The sequence below is a fragment of the Syngnathus scovelli genome, chromosome 19, assembly GCF_024217435.2.
Source record: "Syngnathus scovelli strain Florida chromosome 19, RoL_Ssco_1.2, whole genome shotgun sequence".
Lineage (NCBI taxonomy): Eukaryota > Metazoa > Chordata > Actinopteri > Syngnathiformes > Syngnathidae > Syngnathus > Syngnathus scovelli.
In genome coordinates this window covers 11,584,271-11,608,243 of record NC_090865.1, presented here as the reverse complement: position 1 = coordinate 11,608,243, position 23,973 = coordinate 11,584,271, and the positions used below count along the sequence as shown (strand labels likewise).

General features: G+C 47.1%; 1 protein-coding gene and 1 long non-coding RNA gene across 11 annotated transcripts; both read left to right on the top strand.

The window, feature by feature from the left end:
• Window positions 1–6,353: 6,353 nt before the first annotated feature.
• Window positions 6,354–12,307, top strand: LOC125987072 (uncharacterized). Of its 2 annotated transcripts, XR_007487856.2 has the most exons (3): window positions 6,408–7,517; window positions 8,604–8,719; window positions 12,180–12,307. It is a non-coding gene; the product is annotated as an uncharacterized lncRNA (long non-coding RNA). The 2 variants fall into 2 exon arrangements; XR_007487855.2 differs by lacking the exon at window positions 12,180–12,307 and having other exon boundaries at window positions 6,354–7,517; window positions 8,604–8,938.
• A 53-nt stretch (window positions 12,308–12,360) lies between these two features.
• LOC125987047 (janus kinase and microtubule-interacting protein 3-like) lies at window positions 12,361–23,395 on the top strand. 9 transcript variants are annotated; one of them, XM_068649051.1, is made up of 21 exons: window positions 12,361–12,823; window positions 12,889–14,006; window positions 14,153–14,369; window positions 14,623–14,816; window positions 14,941–15,054; window positions 15,286–15,441; window positions 16,222–16,381; window positions 16,466–16,536; window positions 16,673–16,777; window positions 16,924–17,034; window positions 19,432–19,493; window positions 19,684–19,748; window positions 19,835–19,933; window positions 20,027–20,125; window positions 20,207–20,266; window positions 20,381–20,446; window positions 20,508–20,576; window positions 20,659–20,736; window positions 20,793–21,026; window positions 21,106–21,231; window positions 21,600–23,395. In XM_068649051.1, the coding sequence occupies exons 13-20, from the start codon at window positions 19,844–19,846 to the stop codon at window positions 21,220–21,222; spliced, it is 813 nt and encodes a 270-aa protein (XP_068505152.1). In that variant the 5' UTR covers window positions 12,361–12,823; window positions 12,889–14,006; window positions 14,153–14,369; window positions 14,623–14,816; window positions 14,941–15,054; window positions 15,286–15,441; window positions 16,222–16,381; window positions 16,466–16,536; window positions 16,673–16,777; window positions 16,924–17,034; window positions 19,432–19,493; window positions 19,684–19,748; window positions 19,835–19,843; the 3' UTR covers window positions 21,223–21,231; window positions 21,600–23,395. The 9 variants fall into 9 exon arrangements, with proteins under 9 accessions (XP_068505152.1, XP_068505149.1, XP_068505150.1 ...); XM_068649048.1 differs by having other exon boundaries at window positions 19,429–19,493; XM_068649049.1 differs by having other exon boundaries at window positions 16,921–17,034.
• Window positions 23,396–23,973: the final 578 nt, after the last annotated feature.

Here is a 23,973-nt window from a genome sequence, read left to right as displayed (position 1 = left end):
ATGTCGGCCAGAACAAGTGAAAATTCGGCCTCTTCCCCTGGAAGTCCGGCCACGTTTGGCGAATATTTCCCAAGTGCCAACGGCTGTTCCGCCGTAAACTGTCCGCCTCGGCTGGTTCCCGTTGTCGTCCAGGACAAGTGAAAATTCGGCCTCTTCCCCTGGAAGTCCGGCCGACTTTGGCGAATATTTTCAAAGTGCCGACGGCTCAACCGCCGTAAAGTGTCCGCCTCGGCTGGTTCCCCCGGTCGGCCAGAACAAGTGAAAACTCGGCCTCTTCCCCTGGAAGTCCGGCCAAGTTTGGCGAATATTTCCTAAGTTCCAACGGCTCTTCCGCCGTAAAGTGTCCGCCTCTGCTGGTTCCTCCGGTCGCCCTGAACAAGTGAAAATTCGGCCTCTTCCCCTGGAAGTCCGGCCAACTTTGGCGAATATTTTCCAAGTGCCAACGGCTCTTCCGCCGTAAAGTGTCCGACTCGGCTGGTTCCTCCGGTCGGGCAGAACAAGTGAAAATTCGGCCTCTTCCCCTGGAAGTCCGGCCAAATTTGGCAAATATTTTCAAAGTGTCAACGGCTGTTCCGCCGTAAAGTGTTCGCCTCGGCTGGTTCCGCATGTCGTCCAGAACAAGTGAAAAAATCGGGCTCTTCCCCTGGAAGTCCGGCCAAGTTTGGCGAATATTTTCTAAGTGCCAACGGCTCTTCTGCCGTAAAGTGTCCGCCTCGGCTGGTTCCTCCGGTCGACCTGAACAAGCGAAAATTCGGCCTCTTCCCCTGGAAGTCCGGCCGACTTTGGCGAATATTTTCTAAGTGCCAACGGCTCTTCCGCCGTAAAGTGTCCGCCTCGGCTGGTTCCTCCGGTCGTCCTGAACAAGTGAAAATTCGGCCTCTTCCCCTGGAAGTCCGGCCAACTTTGGCGAATATTTTCCAAGTGCCAATTGCTTTTTCGCCGTGGTGTCCCCGCCTCTCGGTGGTTCTAATCTGGCGTGGCTAAGCATCCGCGCCCGTTACCTTATGGAACCCCGTTTGGCCCGGGGACCAGGTACCCAGGCTTCTTTTGAAAGTGTGTCTGCCTCTCAGTCACTCTGGCCGGTCGTGGGTCTGCATCCGCGACCGGTACCTTATGGAACCCCCTTTGGCCCGCGGACCAGCTACCTATGCTTCTTTTGAAAGTGTGTCCGCCTCTCGGTCGCTCTGGCCGGGCGTGGATTGGCGTCCGCGCCCGGTACGACACGGGACCACGTTTTGCCCGCGCGCATACATACGGCACTACCGCGAAAAGTGTTCGCTTCGGCCGGTTCCCTCGGTCGGCCACAGCATGTGAAAATTCGGCCTCTTGCTCTGGAAGTCCTGCCAACTTCTGCGAATATTTTGTAAGTGCCAATGGCTCTTGCGCCTTAAAGTGTCCGCCTCGGCCGGTTCCCCCGGTCGGCCCAAGAATGTGAAAATTCGGCCTCTCGCTCTGGCGGTCCGGACGATTTTGGCGAATATTTTCTAAGTGCCAACGGCGGTTCCGCCGTAAAGTGTCAGACTCGGCTGGTTCCTCCGGTCAGCCTGAACAAGCGAAAATTCGGCCTTTTCCCCTGGAGGCCCGTTCAAGTTTAACGAATATTTCCTAAGTGCCAACGGCTATTCTGCCGTAAAGCGTCCGACTCGGCTGGTTCCTCCGGTCGGCCTGAACAAGCGAAAATTCGGCATCTTCCCCTGAAAGTCCGGCCGAGTTTGGCGAATATTTTCTAAGTGCCAACGGCTCTTCGGCCGTAAAGTGTCCGCCTCAGCTGGTTCCCGATGTCGTCCAGAACAAGTGAAAATTCGGCCTCTTCCCCTGGAAGACCGGCCGATTTTGGAGAATATTTTCCAAGTTCCATCGGCTCTTGCACGGTAAAGTGTCAGCCTCGGACGGTTCCCTCGGTCGGCCACGGAATGTGAAAATACGGCCTCTCGCTCTGGAAGTCCTGCCAACTTCTGCGAATATTTTCTAAGTGCCATCGGCTCTTGCGCCGTAAAGTGTCTGCCTCGGCTGGTTCCCCCGGTCGGCCAAAGAATGTGACAATTCGACCTCTCGCTCTGGAAGTCCGGCCAACTTCGGCGAATATTTTCTAAGTGCCATCGGCTCTTGCTCGGTAAAGTGTCTGCCTCGGCCGGTTCCCTCGGTCGGCCACAGAATGTGAAAATTCGGCCTCTTGCTCTGGAGGTCCGGACGACTTTGGCGAATATTTTCTAAGTGCCAACGGCTGTTCCGCCGTAAAGTGTCAGACTCGGCTGGTTCCTCCGGTCGGCCTGAACAAGCGAAAATTTGGCCTCTTCCCCTGGAAGTCCGGCCAACTTTGGCGAATATTTTCTAAGTGCCAACGGCTCTTCCGCCGTAAAGTGCCCGCCTCGGTTGGTTCCTCCGGTCGGCCTGAACAAGTTAAAATTCGGCCTCTTCCCCTGGAAGTCCGGCCAACTTTGGCGAATATTTTCCAAGTGCCAATTGCTTTTTCGCCGTGGTGTCCACGCCTCTCGGTGGTTCTCCTCTGGCGTGGCTAAGCGTCCGCGCCCGGTACCTTATGGAGCCCCGTTTGGCCCGGGGACCAGGTACCCAGGCTTCTTTTGAAAATGTGTCCGCCTCTCAGTCACTCTGGCCGGTCGTGGGTCGGCGTCCGCGACCGGTACCTTATGGAACCCCATTTGGCCCGCGGACCAGCTACCTATGCTTCTTTTGAAAAAGTGTCCGCCTCTCGGTCGCTCTGGCCGGTCGTGGGTTGGCGTCCACGCCCGGTACGTCACGGGACCACGTTTGGCCCACGCGCATACATACGGCGCTACCGCGAAAAGTGTTCGCCTCGGCCGGTTCCCTCGGTCGGCCACAGCATGTGAAAATTCGGCCTCTTGCTCTGGAAGTCCTTCCACCTTCTGCGAATATTTTCCAAGTGCCATCGGCTCTTGCTCGGTAAAGTGTCCGCCTCGGCCGGTTCCCCCGGTAGGCCACAGAATGTGAAAATTCGGCCTCTTGCTCTGGAAGTCCTGCCAACTTCTGCGAATATTTTGTAAATGCCATCGGCTCTTGCGCCTTAAAGTGTCCGCCTCGGCCGGTTCCCCCGGTCGGCCAAAGAATGTGACAATTCGGCCTCTCGCTCCAGAAGTCCTGCACACTTCTGCGAATATTTTCTAAGTGCCATCGGCTCTTGCTCGGTAAAGTGTCCTCCTCGGCCGGTTCCCCCGGTCGGGCACGGAATGTGAAAATTCGGCCTCTCGCTCTGGAAGTCAATCCAACTTCGGTGAATATTTTCTAAGTGCCATTGGCTCATGCTCGGTAAAGTGTCCGCCTCGGCCGGTTCCCTCGGTCGGCCACGGAATGTGAAAATACAGCCTCTCGCTCTGGAAGTCCTGCCAACTTCTGCGAATATTTTGTAAGTGCCATCGGCTCTTGCGCCTTAAAGTGTCCGCCTCGGCCGGTTCCCCCGGTCGGCAAAAGAATGTGACAATTCGGCCTCTCGCTCCGGAAGTCCTGCCAACTTCTGCGAACATTTTCTAAGTGCCATCGGCTCTTGCTCGGTAAAGTTTCCGCCTCGGTCGGTTCCCTCGGTCGGCCACAGAATTTGAAAATCCGGCCTCTTGCTCTGGAAGTCCTGCCAACTTCTGCAAATATTTTCTAAGTGCCATCGGCTCTTGCTCGGCAAAGTGTCCGCCTCGGCTGGTTCCCCCGGTCGGCCACGGAATGTGAAAATCAAAGTCAAAGTCAAAGTCAAAGTCAGCTTTATTCTCAATTTCTCCACATGCCAAAGACACACAAAGAAACCGAAATTTCGTTCCCCCCTATCCCACGGTGACAAGACATGGCTCACAACAGACAAACAAGTAAACAAGTATAACAAAAGCGTGCTGAATAAATAATGAATAAATAACACAACAATAAATAAATAAATAAATAAATAAATAAGAGGAGCAGAAAAAAAAAGGAACAAGTGCGCGTACAGCAGACATTCCCGAAAATAGCGCAACAGTGCCGCACGCTACGCAGAAGGGGGTAGCGAGTTCAGGGCCCTAACAGCCTGGAGAAAGTTAGAATGTGAAAATTCGGCCTCTCGCTCTGGAAGTCCGGCCAACTTCGGCGAATATTTTCCAAGTGCCATCGGCTCTTGCTCGGTTAAGTATCCGCCTCGGTCGGTTCCCTCGGTCGGCCACAGAATGTGAAAATTCGGCCTCTTGCTCTCGAAGTCCTGCCAACTTCTGCGAATATTTTCTAAGTGCCATCGGCTCTTGCTCGGCAAAGTGTCCGCCTCGGCTGGTTCCCCCGGTCGTACACAAAATGTGACAATTCGGCCTCTCTGAGGTACCAGGGGTACGCTCTTAGGTACCAGGGGGATCTCTGAGGTACCAGGGGTGTTCTTTTAGGTACCAGGGGAGATCTGTGAGGTACCAGGGGTATCAGTTGGTCCCCCCAGTTAGTGTACTGATTACCTTACCCTAACCCTAACCCTAACCGGTCTACAAAATTGTGACGTTCAAATTACCCACAACAATGACGACTCAATGGGACTCTTTGTAAACAAAACAGTTGGTTTTAAAACAATATATAATAAAAAAATATATCAGTTCAAACACAACTAAGAGTTAATAGACACAATTTAAGACAAGGGTAGTCTCGTAGGTCTGTACTTTTCTGTCGCTTTTCACTGTATTTCCATCTTGCTGGCTAAAGACCTGGGTGGCGCCTCAGCTACCCAGGGGAGGTTCTGGCAGAGGTGCATTCTCACTTCGCCGTCCTTCGTACCCAATCCAGATTTTATGTGACCTGGTACGGCGAGGTTTACTGCAGAGACATGCGTAGGCCCGTGCCTTCCGTTGCCTTCTATCTAACCGACAGGGTCGGCGGACCCTTTGGGGAAGGTTTCGCGAGATAAACTCAAAATACCTAACCAGCCAGTGCCCTTCGGACATCCCAGTATTACCTTAAGCCAAATTATCGGGTCGCATACTTTTCTAATTTTCCCGTTTCCTTTATTCGCATATCTTCACCCTCTCGTTCCTCCTCCCCTTCTCTCAAGGGTAGAAGAGGGACAACACCACGTGTCGGGTCAGAAAACCCAGGGTTTTGGTCGAGATGCAGTCACATTTCCCATGACCTATCCGTGGACTCTCCTTTTCGTTATTTTTCTCTGACTCTTACTTTCTTGTTAAATAGCTCTCCCTCCCGTCCCTCCTCCCCTTCTGTCAAGGGTCGGAGAGGGAGAGGACCATATGTGGGGTCAGAAACCCCAGGGTTTTGGTTGAAATGGTCTCATTTCCCATTGCCTTTCCGTGGTCTCTCTCTTTTATATTTCTCTAATTCTCACTTTCTCGCTATTGGCTAGAATAAAAATGGCGCAGAGAGGCAACTTTTCCAACCGGGTTAGGACCATCTAAGGCAGTGGAATGCTTGCAATCTACCCTAACCCTCTGAAGCGCCACGGGGGGGAAGAGAAGATCCATCTCTCTCTCTCTCTCTCTTTTTTTTCTCTCTCTCTCTCTCGCTCTCTCTCATTCTTTTTTTCTCCCTCCCTCTCTCTCTTTCTCTCTCTCTCGTTCTCTCATTCTCTCGTTCTCTCTCTTTCTCTCTCCCTCTCTCTCTCTCTCCCTTGCTCTCTCTCTCTCTCTCTCTCTCTCTCTCTCTCTTTCTCTCTAACCCTAACCCTAACCTCTCTCTCGCTCTCTCTCTCTTTCTCTTGCTCTCTTGCTCTCTCGTTCTCTCTCTCTCTCTCTTTTTCTCTCTCTCACTCTCTCTCTCTCTCTCTCTCTCTCGCTCTCTCTTTCTCTCTAACCCTAACCCTGACCCTAACCCTAACCTCTCTCTCTCTCTCTCTCTCTCGCTCTCTCTCTCTTGCTCTCTCGCTCTCTCGTTCGATCGTTCTGTCTCTCTTTCTCTCTCTCTCTCTCTCTCTCTCTCTCTCTCTCTCTCTCTCTCTCTTTTTCTTCTTTTCTCTCTCTCTCTCTCTCTCTCTCTCTCTCTCTCTCTCTCTCTCTCTCTCTCTCTCTCTCTCTTGCTCTCTCGCTCTCACTCTCTCGTTCTCTCTCTCTTTCTCTCTCTCCCTCTCTCGCTCTCTCGCGCTCTCTCTCTTTCTCTCTCTCTTTCTCTCTCCTTTTTTTTAATTTTGACCAAAATAAAAAAGAAAAGTCTAAACTTTAATCAGACCCTATTCTTAACTCGAACAAATTCTAAGGGAGTTTTCTTTCCAGACTAAAAGAGAAGATAGAGGACGGGAGAGTACACATGAGGGCGCCATAGACACATAAAATAGCTGTCTTGCAAACAGGGTTTGGTTGGATAGAGTCACTAATTGGTTATTATTATCTTTTAAATGTAGAAAGAAAGAAATAAGTGGGTAAAACGCTAATAAATTGTTTTTTAATATTTTGTTTGATTTTGATCGCTTTTGGGGTGGATATTGTAATAAATACGCTGGGGGACAATTGGTTGCCATGACAATGTAAGCGTCATCACGGATACTTCCGGCTTGGCTAATGTTTACTAGCCACTTGACGCGCACGGCTATTTCGTTTTAATTGCACGGTTTTATTATTGTGGTGGGCGAGTAGTAGTGCAAGTGAACAATAGTAATCGAAATGTATTCTGTTATTATCACTGGGATGGGTAATTTTAATAATATTATCGATTAACGGGGTCCACGATGACTTTTTGCAGGGGTTATAGATACTTCCGGGTTGCTAATGCGAGGGCTTGTGGGTACTTCCGGGTTGCTAATGCTCACGACGTTAGCGGCGGTACGCCCAATAAAGAAAAGAGAAGAAGGAGGAGGAAGGGCGATTTCGTCCCAAATATGCGATCTTATTATTGTTAGCAATTGAATTTACGGATAAATGGGACCGGTTAACACATTTGAATAATACCAATGACCTTAATGGAAGTTTATTCGATTTTTATCACTTTGTGGTATGAGTTTTGGAAAATATTAGTGGTACGGAAGCCGTTAGGATACTTGGCAAGGGCTTGTGGGTACTTCCGGTTTGCTAATGCTAAATAGCCGCGATATGCGTTAATCGATTTATTTCCGAATATGCGCCCTGGCCCTATGTCATGCCATCAGGGCGCCCCATTGTTTCGGATTGCGGAAGCGAGTCCTAAGGCTCAGCCGAACTATTGGATCATTATTTGAATCCATTGTCGGTGATACATCCGAGTTACATCAAGGACACCAATGATTTCATTCAGAAAGTACAAGCCTTGACCTTGCCTCGAACGTGTCTGTTGTTTTCCATGGATGTGGAAAACTTATACACTAATATTGAAACAGCTAAAGGTTTGGAGGCAGTAAGTAATGTCCTGACAAGTAATCCGATATTAGGCCGCCCGGATAAACCCATTTTGGAGTTGCTAGAACTTAATCTGACCAAGAATGATTTTCAATTTAACAATGAGTGTTTTTTACAGGTCAAAGGGACAGCTATGGGGAAGCGTTTCTCTCCAGCCTATGCCAACATCTATATGGCTGAGTGGGAGGAGGGTGCCTTGGCACGGTGCACTAAGAAACCCATTGCCTACATAAGGTACTTGGATGACATTTGGGGAATCTGGGGGGACTCCCGGGAAGACTTTGATCTCTTCCTAAAAACTCTAAATGACCAACATCCCTCAATTAACCTTACGGCACAGATTAGCGAAAGGGAAATACATTTTCTCGATACGACCACATTTAAGGGATCGGAATTTAACACAACGGGGAAGTTGGACGTACGAGTTTTTTTCAAACCCACAGACACTCATGCGTTATTACACAAACAGAGTTTTCACCCTAAACACACATTTAAGGGGTTGATCTACTCACAACTCTTGAGATTCAAAAGAATTTGCACTCGTTCAGAGGACATGGACTGAAAGTGAATGAGGAACTTAGCCCTGACAGGAGTATGACATTGTACGTCACGTCTGGGGGCTTCTGACACTTTCCATTTAGTCAAAAAGTCTAACTCTGGTTGGCTGGTTTTCCGGACAGCGTAAATACAGTGCCCAACTCGGACACCAGATTCTAATCTTCATCCTTATTTGGAATTTACTCTAACATTAAATCCTAACACCTAATCAATTCACAAAACTTACATAAGTGCAGATTCAGGAAAAAAAAACAGACCCAAACCCTAATTCTAACCTTGACCCCTGACCCTAACCCTTAACCCTAAATTAATGAGAAAATTACACCAAATTTCAACAAAATTAATCTAAACTGAACCTTATTTTGATTGTAAATGCAATGAGATTCCAGAATGAATTTTAAATCCAACCAAATCTGAAAATTTACGATTAAATTTAATTAAATTACATAACAAAAAATAGGGGGAACTATACTCGAATTATATTTTGGATTTTAAGCAAACTCAAAAATAAAAAGAAGGATTTTTCTTCAAACACATAAAAGAAAACATAGTACGTGATAGGACGCTTGAGGGCGCCCTTGTCACACTAAATCGCTGTGGTACGAACAGGGCTCGGTTAGACACAAATATTAGGGGATTAATGATACCCTTTAAATTCAGAAATGAATACATTGGAAAACACTATTAAGTGGTATGGAAAGGTTTTTCAACTCTAGACGTGATTCTAATCTGGTTTGTTCTAACGGATACTTTGATTTGCAGAATGGTTGACGGAGGGTTGCCATGACGCAATGGGGAGTGTGGAACTTCCGTATTGGCTAATATTGACTAGCTACGTTGTATACGGCTATTGACTCCGAATGCAAAGTCGGATTAAGGTGAGTGAGTGTTTTTTACGGACAGAGGGGACCGGGTGGTGCAGGTAAACAACACTGATCTAAATGGATTTTATTATGGTGACTGCGAGGGGTAAGTTTAATAATATCATTGTATAAAGGGGGCCGCCATGACCTTTCGCAAGGGCTTATGGGTACTTCATGGTTGCTAATGCTTGTTAGCTGCAGTACGCGCAGGACGATATCGCCCCAAATAGGTAACTACTTCAATGATCGCTATTAAATTGGTGGATAAATGGGACCGGGTATCAATAAAGGAACGGTGTCAAGAGGTGGAATTAAAATTTATTTGATTCTTATTAATTATGGAACGTTTTCGGTAATATTAGTGTCTAGGGGAGACGCCATTGGGCTTTGCTGGGGCTTATGGATACTTCCGCATTGCTAACGCTCATAACATTAGCTACGATACGCTTATAGTGATTTCGTTACAAATATACGATCGTATTAATGTTATAAATTAATTCTACGAATGAATGGGATCGGGTAACACACTTTAATAATACCAGGGGGTTTAGGAGAATTTTTATTCCATATTGATCGTTTATTTGGGCGAGGTGAGGTTTTGGAAGATAGGAGCATTACAGAAAAAAGAGCCGCCAGAGTAATTGACAGGAGTTTACGAGTATTTCCGGGGGGCGGGGCTTAGGGCGATCGCGATTTACGTAGATGAATGTATTTTTAAATATATGATTTGATTTAGATTATGAATTCAATTTACATTTAAATGTTTCACGACTAACCCAATTAAACGGTACCAATAGGGTTTACCGATTTTTTTAGTGCTTATCAGTTAGATGTGGTAATGTGATTGGATGACGAGAGCCGTCAGTTGCTTCGCTGAGGCTCGTGGGGGGTGGCGTTCGGCGGTGGCACTGTGACTCAGGAGAGTGCCACTGGGGAAGACCTTCTTTCCAGGTAAGTTGTAAGATTCTTCCGATTCTTTGAGAGAAACAGGTGAACCCTTTTTAATCGCTAAAGCTACGTTATGCGGTACTACGCTATGCTAGACTTTATTGGGATAGGATATGCGGGAGTATGCTAAGCTAAAAGAGAACGAAAAGAAAGAAAATATTAAATTGCCGGATGAATGGGACCGGATATCAGTAAAGGAACGGGTTCAAGAGGTGAAATTAAAATTTATTGGATCCTTATTAATTTATGGAACGGCTTTGGTAATATTAGACTTAGACTCAACTTTATTAATCCCTTGGGAATACTCCTTCAGGGAAATTCAGGCCCCAGCAGTATCCATACCACAGAGCGGGTTTAGTGTCGAGGGGAGAGGCCATTGGGTTTTACTGGGACTTACGTGTACTTCCGCAGAGCTAACGCTCATAAAATTAGCTACGATACGCTTACGGGGATTTGGTTACAAATATACGATCGTATTAATGTTATAAATTAATTCTACGAATGAAGGGGATCGGGTAACACACTTTAATAATACCAGGGGATTTTGGATAATTTTATTCCATTTTGATCGTTTATTTGGGGGAGGTGAGGTTTTTGGAAGATAGGGGGATTACAGAAAAAAGAGCCGCCAGAGTGATTGACAGGAGCTTACGAGTATTTCCGATTTACGTAGATGAATGCATGATTTGATTTAGATTATGAATTCAATTTACATTTAAATGTGGCACGACTAACCCAATTAAACGGTACCAATAGGGGTTGCCGGAATTTTTTAGTGCTTATCAGTTAGAGGGGGGAACGTGATTGGATGACGAGAGCCGTCAGTTGCTTAGCTGAGGCTCGTGTGGGGGGGGCGTTCGGCTGTGACTCAGGAGAGTGGCACTGGGGAAGACCTTTTTTCCAGGTAATGTGTAAGATTTTTCAGATTCTTTGAGAGAAACAGGTGAAACCTCTTTTAATCGTTAAAGCTACGTTATGTTGTACTACGCTATGCTAGACTTTACTGGGATGGGATATGCGGGAGTATGCTAAGCAAAACTATACCAGGTTAGCCCTGAACTATGTTTTACCAGACTTACGGCATGCCATACAAAGGAATACAAAGGTTGTGTATGTATGTTTAATGGTTGAACAAATCAGTACAACAAAAGGACTAAAAGACTGACCAATTGATTTACGCTGTCTGCGTTAAAGCTGGACAGTTGACTAGACAAATACTGAAATTTCGATTGAGGAGGTAGACACACTCCAGGGTTTGATCGACCCCGGTGGGGCCTCCCTTGGGCGAGGGTGTCTGGTGATAATGGCCGAAACACTCTGAGACCCCAAGGTCCACTACTGATGAGGTATCTACAAAATTCTGACGTTCAAATTACCCACAACAGTGACGACTTAATGGGACCCCTTTTGAAGAAAGCTGTTGGTTGAGTATAGAAACAAGATATTGGGTCAAAAATGCTTCAAGGTTGGTAGACATGATGTGGTCCAAGGGTAGGACTTTGGGTTGCTTTCTTCTCTCACGTCCCGCTGTTTTTCCATCTTGCTGGCCGAGGACCTGGGGGGCGCCTCGGCTGCTCGGGGGAGGTTCTGGTTGAGGTGCAGTCTCACTTCGCCGTCCTTCGTACCCATTCCAGAGTTTGTGCGACTCCGGTTCGGCGAGGTTTGCTGAGGGGGACATGCGGTTAGGGTTAGGGGTTAGGGTTAGGATTGGATTGTGGTGTCAACCCCCTACCAGGGACGGGGAACTGATGTCCCCCCCTAGCAGAAGAGGACAACGCACGGTCCATCCATCCGTGGCCATACCTCGCCACCCGCTCCCGCCCCCGGGTTTCAGGCTGGCGCTGTCGCCCCCTACGGACAACTGTCCATTCCCCGTTGTAATTAAATGACATTAATTTTTGGACTTCAAATTTTTATTATGTCTTATTTATATATTTTTAATTTTCAAATTTCAAAGATATACAAATGAGTGGGTAAAATTTGAATTTTTAGACTTTTTATTCTAAAACCAATTATCAAATGTCTATTTTTTTTAAAAAGTTTTAGTGTCCAAATTGTCAGAATTTAGCAACGTATTTTATTGCAATGAAATAAAATAAATGATTTGTAAATAACTAAATAAAATAAACAATAGTAAATTATTAAATCGACTGTAAATAGTAAATTATTGAATTGAATGTAAATAGTAGTGTGCCTTAACAACGTTTCGGCTATACTAAGCCTTCTTCAGGTCTGGCACACCCGTATTGAATGAAATATTTTTGTTTCTCATAGGGTACAACGATGTGTCTTGCTCGAAATCCGAATTCGTACTGAAGGCCTTTTGTCTTGCGAGTTCTTTTTATTAAATCTTTTTGGTTTTTCAAAATTTCGTTCTAGAAACGTAACATGTTTTAGCTTGTATTTGCGTTTTCCAATTGACTTTAATAATATACTAGTCTTCTTATTAGGTTTAAACGAAATAATTACAGTCAAATTGAAATTGTATATTTCTATAAAGATAAGATTTATTTTTTTTTCTCTCCAGGGGTCCAGGGTGCAAGATTGCGGTTCCAACTGCAGGTAAGTAGTTCCATCTACAGGTAAGTAGTGAAGGTAGGTGTATATTTTTATTTTTATTTTATTTATTTTTTTTGTGGGTGAGTATGGGTTAGGAATTAGGGTTGGGGTTAGGGTTAGGGTTAGAATTGGGGTTAGGGTGAGGTGGGGTTGGGGTAGGGTAGGGTTGGGGCTAGGCTAGGATTAGGGTTAGGGTGGGGTTGGGGTTAGGATAGGACTGGGGTTAGGGTAGGTTTAGGGTAGGAACCCGATAGGGTCTAGGATTGACCTTTACGCCTGCTGAGATGGTTGACTTCCGGAAGGGTCACACAACACACCTGCCGCTGATCATCGACGGTGCTGTGGTGGAGAGGGTGAGCTGCACCAAGTTCCTGGGGGTGCACATCAGTGAGGACCTCTCCTGGTCCGCAAACACCTCGTCACTGGCAAAGAAAGCTCAGCGCCGCCTGTACTTCCTGCGGAAGCTCAGGCGTGCATGTGCTCCTCAGGCAGTCCTGTCTACATTCTACCGTGACACCATTGAGAGCGTCCTCACCAGTTGCATCGCTGTCTGGGGTGGTAACTGCACTGAACAGAACTTGAAGGCCCTGCAGCGCATAGTGAATACGGCTGGTAAGATTATTGGTGCTTCGCTCCCCTCCCTGAAAGACATTTACACCTCCCATCTTGCCCGCAAGGCAACCTCGATTGCCAGAGATGTGAGTCACCCGGCTCACTCTTTGTTTGACCTTCTGCCCTCTGGGAAGAGGTACAGGAGCCTGCGCTCCCGCACCACCAGACTCGCCAACAGCTTCTTTCTCCAGGCTGTTAGGGCCCTGAACTCGCTACCCCCTTCTGCGTAGCGTGCGGCACTGTTGCGCTATTTTCGGGAATGTCTGCTGTACGCGCACTTGCTCCTTTTTTTTCTGCTCCTCTTATTTATTTATTTATTTATTTATTTATTGTTGTGTTATTTATTCATGATTTATTCAGCACACTTTTGTTATACTTGTTTACTTGTTTGTCTGTTTTGAGCCATGTCTTGTCACCGTGGGATAGGGGGGAACGAAATTTCGGTTTCTTTGTGTGTCTTTGGCATGTGGAGAAATTGACAATAAAGCTGACTTTGACTTTGACTTTTTCCCTGCTGTCATCAGACTGTTGAACACTAGAACTGTTGAGCTCTAAACTGAACTCTGCATCACACATTCACAGAACTGTAGTTTATGACACTACGGACCTCTATCTTGCACTATCTCGCACTACCAACTTTACTGAACTTGTGTAAACCCTTTAAATAGAAGTTTAATACATGGTTTAGCATTCCTCTGCACACTCTTGAATACTGTTTTGCCTACTTGCACTATTGCATAATTAGCACCGCTGCACTTTATACTTATTTGTAATATATATATACAGTATATGTATATATATATTTTCATAGGATATGTTACTTCTATTCAACTGCAATATCACTACTTTGTTGTAAGCCGTATGCAACGAAATTTCGTTTTGTATGCACCATGTGCAGACAAGATGACAATAAAGTTTCTCTAAGTCTAAGTCATGTCAGGTCAGCTGTCTGGAGAGAGAGAGAAGTCAGGACCTGCGGGCGGAGCACCACCGTGCCACCGCCGCCATGACGGAACTCAAAAGCAAACTCCATGAGGAGACGCAGAAAGAGTTAGCCGTTACCAGGGAGACATTACTGCGGCAGCATGAAATGGAGCTGATGAGAGTGATCAAAATCAAAGATGGAGAGATCCAGCGACTGAATGCCTTGGTCCTCAGCCTGAGGGACGGCTCCATGGACAAGGTGATCCGCTCAATCCGTGTCTGACTATCCGCACGCCACGTCGGGCTCCGATGCGGCCGCTACCGTATTGTGTAGCTTGTCCCCAGTAAGCGTCGCGGCGCTCCGTTGCGGTCTCAACGGCCCGGTGTGGCGCAATGTCTGCTCAGGTGAGGAGCGGGGGCGCTTTGCTGGCGGAGGTGGAGGAGACGCGGCGGTGTCGGGAGACCGAGCGGTGTCGCCTCCACCAGGAGCGCGGAAGAAGCCCTGGCAGCGGCCCAGCAGGCCTGGCAGTCCCGAGCGGCCGAGCTCCGATCGGCTCATCACCAGCATCGGGAGGAGCTGAGCCGAACCAAGAGAGACTGCGAGAGGGAGATCCGCCGACTGGTAGGACTGATCAGATGCGCGGTGCGTGGCTATGTTCCCAATTTCGTTGTATACCTGCAGTGCAATGACACCTAAGGCATTCTATTCTATTTCACAAGAAGAAAACGTCCGGTTGCTCGCTTCGCTTTTGTCACAGCAATGGTGTTCTAGTCGATTCAAGATAAAAATTGGCTGGTTGCTCTCTTTGTTTTTGTCACAATTCTGGCAAATGAGTTTGCCCGCCTGCCTGAGCGCTCCCCGTTTGTACATCCAGATGGATGAGATCAAGCTGAAAGACAGAGCGGTTAGTGTTTTGGATAAAGCCCTGGGGCCGGCCACGTCCACCGCCTTCAGCTGCAGACTCAGGTTGCCGAGCAGCAGATCGCTGCCCTGAGGGATTCCCAAAGGGCGGGCCTAAACTACCCTGGAAGTGGGGTCAACGGCGCTACTAGCAATCGTCTTCATAGCGTAAGCCACCTCATCACACACTTGCAGTACGCATGACTTAGTTCGTTGCTGGAGGAAGGTAGCACAAAAACAGTTTTGAACTTTGAACGAGTGGTTGTGTGTGTGTGTTGCGGGGCGTTTTCAGTCTCAGGAGGATCGGGACACGCGAAGGTTTCATCTGAAAATCGCTGAGCTCAGCGCAGTCATCAGGAAACTGGAGGATCGAAACGCCCTGCTTTCTGAAGAGCGCAATGAACTGGTAATTTATTGACGGCACGCTTGAAGGTTTGCGCTACGTTTGATGCGCGCCATCCAGCGAGGCACCCATTGCGCTTGCTTATTAGTTGAGCGGCGCGGCGAGTCGGTTGCCTGGTAGATGTCTTTTATTGGGAGCCAAAGCCACGATTCCGTTCAAACCGATGCAAAAGGAATGGATACGTTCTGGCCCGCGTGTTGTGCGTCTTTCACATCCCGAACTTCATGCTTGCAGCTAAAGCGACTGAGAGAAACAGAAAGCCAGTTTCTGCCACTCCTGTACAAAAACAAAGGCCTGAGCAGGAAGAATGAAGAACTCTCGCTGGTGCTGTGTCGCCTTGAAAACAAAGTGCGCTTTGTCACCCAGGAGAACGAGGAGATGGCAAGCTTGGTAAGTCGACGTGCCAACAGAGTCCACTGCATTTGTGTTCCACAGAGAAGACCTAGTTCGCTCAATGACCTGGACCGCGGTTGCGGCCAGCAGGACGGTGAAATGTAGTTCCTTCAAGTTGTGGAGCAGCGGCACATCATCGACGACTTGTCCAAGGTCTTCAGGCAGGCGACTCGGTGCACGTACGGCAGCGCCGCGCTCGCTCGCTGTCGCCAGGAAACCTTTTCCGTCCAAAGCTTGGCCGGCGGCCGCCATCCAAGAAATTGGCCCCTTAAATTCCGACCTTTCAAGCAGGAGCATTGTGCGCACGCGTTTGAACACGCTTTAGACTTGTTTTGCCGTTTTCAGCAGCTCAAAGCTCCCGTTTTGTCAGCGCCTTTGCCCCTCGCTGTGCGCTGAAAACGACGGACTCGCCCGGCTGCTCAGCCCGTCAACCATGAGCCGCGAGCGCGACGTCATTGTCCGTAGGTAGCTAGTGGCAAAATGCACCCTGTTAGAGTTGCGCTCGCTCCAACTTATTTTGCAAGAACCACACGGGAGACAAGTAAGTTATTTTGGACACCTGCAGGTGGAGAGTCCATCCGTTGTACGAATGAAGTCTGACTCTCGGCTCCTGCACGAGCATTTTTATTAAGAGAAACAGGGTGGGTGTAAGAGTGGATTGAATAGAGAAAGCCCTTGACCTCTAGTCAAAACATAGCAAGGGATGTTTTACGACTTTGTGTAGGAAGGGATAAGCGATAGGGATAAATAAGGGATAAATAATATTATTTATTACAGGTTGCAGTCAAAGTCAAAGCAACATAATCCTACGATAATCTGGAAAACCCTGACACACCCTGTAGTTGTCACTTTTGAAAAAGACGAGCGTCCCTCCAATCATCGCCGGTGACGGGTTTTTCAGGCTCTGGAGACAGGAGCTCATGTCAGAAATGTCATCGTGAGTCACGTTTGTTTCTGCGCCGGAACCGTTCGTTCCCTTTGCATCCAAAGAATCTCAAAGGCGGATTATTTGTGTCGACAGGAGAGAGATTTGCTGCTACGATACCAACGTCGAAAATCTCTGAGGAGGAACAAAGCGTGAGGTCCTGCAAGGTGAGTCTGTTTGTTTGCGGCTGCTTGGTGTTGCGCAAGATGAAATGGCCTTTTTCTCGCTATCGTTCCTCTCGTCGATTCATCGTGAGGTGTCGCTTCAGTTTGTTCAGAGAGATGTTTGCTTCCGCGCCCGCAGGTCATCGAAACATTTTACGGCTACGACAAAGACGTGTTGGTGGACTCGGACGGATCGTCCTTGTCTTTTCACACCGACAGAACCCCCGACACGGAACCCAAAGAGGTAGCCCGCCATTTCTGCCAGCGTATTGGCGCCAAACATTCCTCTTCAGCCTGGAATCGGACTCGTCTTTGCGTCGCGGGTGCTTTGTCGCCGGTCTGACTGATTCTGGTACTAGTGCTGTGTTGCATTGGTGTGTGCATGAGGAGGCGGAGCTTCGCTACCGCCAGCTGACGCAAGAATATCAAGCGCTGCAACGAGCCTACGCTCTGCTAGCCCAGACCAGCGGAGGGGACTACGACGCCGAGAAGGAGATCAAGGTGGCGCCCCTTCCCGCAACCCCCGGCCGGGTCGCAGCCTCCCCGTTCTCACCCAGCCTCGTACGACACCAATCCCTCTCAAGTCACCCTAAGCTCGAGCCGAGTAACTCAATTCGAGGCAAGACTTCGAAGTGACCGCATCGTATCTTATTATGTTACGGATATTTTTAGATGTCTTTGTTAAGACCTCAGGGATTCGTTTGTATAGCGCACCCTAGCACTAGTTTTGCAGAAGTAAATGTTGATATGGGTCCGTTCTACTTGGTCGCTCAAGCAGCGAACCGACCAACTTGTTTATTCGAAAGAGAATCGAATTAATAAAAGTGTGACAATAATAGCATTTAAGGAGAAAATTAATGCACTTTACGTTATTAATTCTAACTTCTTATATGTAGATCTAGCACTTAACTGTCGGAGTGCTTCACCCCACTTGATTGCTTTAAAAAGAATAACAACTTTCTTAAAACGAATAAAAATGTCTTACTCTATTTAGATTTGCCCAGTAATTAATTTGGAAGGCAAGTCTATTTTTCGATCGTGTCCTGTTTAACTTTTGACGCGGCCCGACAAAATTAAGAACTGGGCCGCGCCCGATGGACAATCGAAATACTTTTATCCTTCACCAACTCAAATAATCTATTTTAAGCATCGTCGTTATTTTATTTAGAGGAAGTAAATTTTCAAACGAATTCACTTTTAACGAAATTCACTCTTCCCTTAAATATCTACAAAAGTTATTTAATTCTCTAACATGTTCGGAGTTACGTTTTACGCGGCCCGTCAAAAGGGGGAACGGGCCTGCGCCCTTCAAATAATTAAATTACTTTCAGTTCTACACCAAACTAATAATCCAATTTAAACACTTCCGTTAATTTATTCAGACGAAGCAAACTTTCAAACGAATTGAAATTCACTCGTGTCTCAAATAACTACGAAAGTTATTCAATTCTCTACAATTGTCTGATGTTACTTTTATTTATTACGGTCCTATGTTATACCATAATAACCCCCCGCACATTAATCAAATCGTCAAATCAACCCCAAACCATCGATTGCACAAATTTAGTACAAATCAGAGCACAACCAAGTAAATAATATACGAAACACATTTATTGAAGAAACATGAAATAGAATTACAAATCTCAATTACTCCAGAAACCGAACAATTTCACTCACTGATACCCGTGTTAATAAAATCATTCAATCCCAGAACAATTCGATTGCAAAACACAGTTCATGAAAGAGGGAAAAGGTAGATACCAGCTGTGTGCTATTTTTGGTGGAAGCAAAGTCGAGTGATCAATTCGATCTTACTTCTAAAATCCAAATTAGAGAAACAGGCTGGCCTCGAGGGGGCCGGCGGCCCGATGACTATTCCCCACTCTCGCTAAAATACATAAAAGTTGTTTTCTTTCACCTAGTTTCTCCTGTAAAGTTGTCCAGTCCAATTTCTTGGAGTAAATCCAAGTTAATTTCGGACCAGCGATCCTGCGTCTCACACAAAGATCCCGGGACTCTGGAAAAAATCTTGAAGCTCCTTCGGGCTTCTTCACGTATTCTTTGGGGGAAAAAGCCTCTTAGCTGCTCCTGCAGGACTTTTTATAGGCTTGTCTGGTACTTATATCCTCTCTATAGGGTAAGACCGCCTAGTTTCCCACGCCTTATAGATTTTGGTCAGTTTTCCCACGCTGTATAGGGTTTGGACAATTTTCCCACGCTCGTACACCTGCTGTCCTTCAGCAGATGTTTCCGCCTTGACCATGCATTACTTTCCACCAATGTACAGCTAGCCCCTGGTAAAGCCTTTCACTTCCCCTTTTCTTCACTTCCTGTTTCATGAAAATAACTTTTTAAAGTTACGCTTCAATTAACTCTGAAATAAAAATCCAAACCTTTGATCTATTTCTTTAAACAATTTATGTCACGCCACTATTCTCATAGTGGCGGGCCTCTTGACCAAATTGACTAACAATATTGCTTTAAGCTGTTACAGAATACATTTTTAGCCAAGCAAAGAAATCAAAAAGTAAAAATCACATTTGTGCTTCTCCAAACAATTTGTCACGCCACTATTCTCATAGTGGCGGGCCTCTTGATCAAATTGACTAACAATATTGCTTTAAGCTGTTACAGAATACATTTTTAGCCAAGCAAAGAAATCAAAAAGTAAAAATCACATTTGTGCGTCCATGCGTGACTCGCAATCCGACACCGTGTTCCTGTTTTATTTCTATTTTAACTTGCTTAGCTTATTTTGGCCCCTTTTTTGGTCTCATGTTTTGGTCTGGCGCCATCTTTTGGACAAATTTGGAATTTCAGCTCTGCCAATTTATTCCTGTGAACAATCCATATTTGACCATTTGCACCATCTCTTCCCCCCATGTTACATGACAGTAGAAATGGGTCACTATCAAAGTAGAGTAGCAGATCTGGAGTCAGCGCTGAAGCAACAAGGACAGGTAAGCTTATCAATGAGCACACCTTTTTCTCAGACAAAATAGCTATCGTCTGGCATTGCTGGACCAACCCCCTCCGAACGTGGCTGGGAAAATGCGGAGAAAAGCAAATGTCATTTTCCAGTCAACCAAAGAATTTGTGGATGAAAATGACACAACATTCTAAAGCTGTCCACGCGTTTGTCTCTTCTAGAATGTCAAGTGGGTGAAGTTCTCCTTCTCCTGCTGCGTCAGAGCAATCAGCAGTTGGCCGAAAAGGTGACGGAAAGAAAGGCGCTGGGCGGAGTTGCTTGGCGTCACACCCGTCCGGAAGCCCCGCAGATGAGGTCTGACTGTCTTTTCAGGTCAGGCGGATGGAGGCTGAAGAAGCGCGTCTGAAAGAGCACATCCAGGATATCCGAGACCAAAACGAACTGCTTGAGTTCCGCATCCTGGAGCTGGAGGTGGGAAGACTCGCACAAGCGTGTTGAGGCCAGAGATGTGACGGACGGACGGACGGACGGACGGACGGACGGATGCATGCCTCTGCCTTTCAGGAGAGGGAGTGGCGCTCCCCCGTCTTGAAGTTTCTGCAAGTCCGTTTCCCAGACGGCCTCAGCCCTTTGCAGATCTACTGCGAGGCCGACGGCGTGAGCGTACGTAAGGCGTCCCTCGCAACCCTAACCTTAACCTGAGGTCCCAGAACACCTTACAATGCTCCTTGCGCCTTTCCCCAGGACATCGTCATCAGTGATCTGATGAAGAAGCTGGACATCCTGGGCGATAACGCCGTAAGTGTATGTCGAACTCCTTATGTTCGCACTCCACGAGACTCGGCGGCTCAAATGTGACTTTTGGAAGGCTTTGCGCTGAAAGAAGCTTGTTGACGCTGTGCCTTTGGGCTCTTGCAGAATCTCACCACCGAGGAGCAGGTGGTCGTGATTCACGCCAGGACCCTTCCCACCCTAGCCGAGAAGGTAACGCGCACGTCCACGCACGCTCTCGCATTCTGCTTATGTGACAGCAGCCTTTCCTCAGTGGTTAGAATACATCAAAGTGACCAAGTCAGCACTTCAACAGAAGATGTTGGACATTGAAAGTGAGAAGGTAGACAGACACGCGACATCAGCCAAGGGGAACTCGGGGCAATGTGCCCCAACAATTCTGACCTTGAGCTGTGTTGTGCTAGGATATGTTCTGCAAGCAGAAGGGCTACCTGGATGAAGAGTTGGACTTCAGGAAGCGTTCCATGGACCAGGCTCATAAGGTAAGCCGCCCTCAAATCTCCCGCCGGACCACTGATGGACGAGGATTGCGGCCCAGAGGATCATGGAGCTGGAGGCCATGTTGTACGAGGCGCTACTGCAGCGGGACTGCCCCGCCACGGACGGCGAAAAAGCCAGCCACGCTGGCGTGAATGACGTGCTGACGGCGGATCAGAGACAAGAGCTTAGGAGCACCATGGACCAATGGAAGCGAGCCCTGATGTGGGAGTTGAGGGAGCGCGACGCTTGCATCCTCCAAGAGAGAATGAATCTGCTGCACAGCGCGCAACAGGTAAGGGCCCAAAGCCAGCCCGGCACTTACTTGCACGCTTACTGGCTTTTGAAGGCTACTTTCCATTTGTCCGTCCTAGAGGAACAAAGAGCTGAAAGAATTCATCGAAGCTCAGAAGAGACAAATCAAACAATTGGAGGAGAAGTTTCTGTTTCTCTTTCTAGTCTTCTCCTTGGCCTTCATTCTGTGGCCCTAACACCAGCTGGTGAGTGAGCTCCAGCGGCACCGCACTCGACACCTCCGATACACTGCCAGCCGGTCTCAGACGTTGGCAGACGCTCCGATGCCGACGTATACCCCCCGCCACGGTGACAGATGCACCGCGTCACACCGGCGCTCATCCAATCAGAAGGCAGGAAAGGCAAATTCACATGCAGGGCACTCTTGAACCAGAAGAGAGCGCCACAAAAAATGGTTGTTGCCCCAAACGCACACTAAAAAGGGTCAGAATAACAAGAGTCCCACCGGCCAGCCGGGGCCACCCGTCCATCCATTTCTTCAGGGGGGGAAAAATTGGAGTCACCGGTGAGTACATTTTGCATTTAGCTCTGCTTTTCTGCTTCTGTCTTCAAGTGTGTGGCATCCTGCGACCAAAGATTCAGCCAACCCCAAAGCGGTTGACCTCAACGTCCCACCACCATTCCTACCAGAGCAGGTGACGTGATGCTTTGGACATCCTTCCGTCTCAGATGCCCAAAAGTACTCTTTGCCACATCTGCGGCAATACGGTGTCTTTTCAAAGGTGCAAATAAATCCAGCGTGGGCGGAACACGCACGTCTTCGGTTCTTCCCGCTTTGTTTGTGTCACAGCTGTTGTGAAAATTTTATACAAATAAAGTTGTATAGTACAGGTTTGGCCAAGCCGCAACTCCCGAACCGCATGCGGCTCTTTGCTTGGATTCATGCGGCTCTTTTATGTTCAAACAAAAAAAAACACCTGAAAAATATTGTTTACTGGTATTTGCATCCATAGAATGATTATAGATGATCTAATGCACAAGTGTGCTTTCTTTCTTATTCACGTTGTGTGCTGTCATACTTTCCTGCAGAACGTGAAAGTAGCTAAAAGTTTTCACGCAGGTTCGCTTAACGAGGGTCACTTGGAAAGCATGTTGGAACGCGGCCCCGAGGACGAGAGCGTGACACCTGTGACCTTTGACCATGATATTTCCCTAATAAAGTGGCCTGTTATTAGATACACTTGAAAATGGCGGTGTACTTAATGGAGTGTCCGTGTGAGTCCCTCGTTAAGTGCACCTGCGAGAAAACTTTTAGCTCCTGTGGAACGTGAAAGTAGCTAAAAGTTTTCACGCAGGTGCGCTTAACGAGGGTCACTTGGAAAACATGTTGGAACGCGGCCCCGAGGACGAGAGCGTGACACCTGTGACCTTTGACCATGATATTTCCCTAATAAAGTGGCCTGTTATTAGGTACACTTGAAAATGGCGGTGTACTTAATGGAGTGTCCGTGTGAGTCCCTCGTTAAGTGCACCTGCGTGAAAACTTTTAGCTCCTGCGGAACGTGAAAGGAGCTAAAAGTTTTCACGCAGGTGCGCTTAACGAGGGTCACTTGGAAAACATATTGGAACGCGGCCCCTAGAGGACTGGAGGTCGACACCCCTGGTTTAAGTGAAAAGTGCCACACCCGCCCTCACCCCCACCTCCTGATTGGCTGTTGGTTCTGTGACGTCACTTAGACACTCCATTAGGTACACGGCCATTTCCAGGTGTACCTACGTCACTTGAACACTAGATGGTGCCACACCCGCCCTCAACCCCACCTCCTGATTGGCTGTCCTCCCCAAATCTGGTCACCCTACAACAGGGGTGTCCAAGTCCAGTCCTCAAGGGCCGCATTCCTCCATGTCCAAGTTTCCCTCGTTAAACACACCTGATTCAATGATCAGGCTCCTGTAGAACGTGAGGATGAACTGATCATTTGAATCAGGTGTGTTTAACGAGGGAAACTTGGAAAACATGTAGGAATGCGGCCCTCGAGGACTGGACTTGGACACCCCTGCCTTACACTGAGTGCCAAAAGTCCCAATGATCGTGAGCAGCAGGTGGGGGCCCCATTTCAACCCCTTACACTGAGTGCCAAGCAGGGAAGAAATGGGTATCATCGTTATAGTCGGCAGGGGTTTGAACCCACAACCTCCCAATCTCAGGGCGGACACTCTCCTCTTAGGCCACTGAGCTGGTAAACACGTGTATCGTAGTATAACACTTATAGTCGTTTTTAAATAACGTGTATACCTGTATACGCCTAAATATTGTTATCCAATATATCTACTGGAATTTCACATTAGATTGCTGGTTTGAAATTTGCTTTTAATATTATTTTTAATAAACATTTATGTTAAAACTTGTATGGCGTCTTATTCCTTGTATTTATATTCGCCAATTAAAACACAAAAATCAGACATTTGGTTAACTGCTTTATATGACAATATGTGTAGGTACACTACACGAGGTTAAAAAAAAAAGACAATAAATAAATAAAGGGTTAATTGCACAACAAAAGCACTTCCTCGCACCTGGGATCGAACCAAGCTCTTGCCGAGTCACTAACCAGTCGGCTATTTCGAAAGGCAGTCCACAATAGCTTGCACTGTTTTGTACGAGCGATGTGTATTCCAGTTCTTTTAAGTGAACTAAATCTTTAGAATCGGTTCACTCAAAATATTTGTTCAAAAGAATCGTTCACCAAATCGTTCGCTACACTTTATTTATTTATTTTATTATTTTTTTATAGTAGTTTTTAAATAACGTGTATACCTATGTACGCCTGAATATTGTTATCCAATATATCTACTGCAATTTCACATTAGATTGCTGGTTTGATTTGCTTTTAATATTATTATTTTTAATAAGCATTTATGTTAAAACTTGTCTGGTGTTTTATTCCTTGTTTCTTTATTCGCCAATTAAAACATAAAATCAAAAT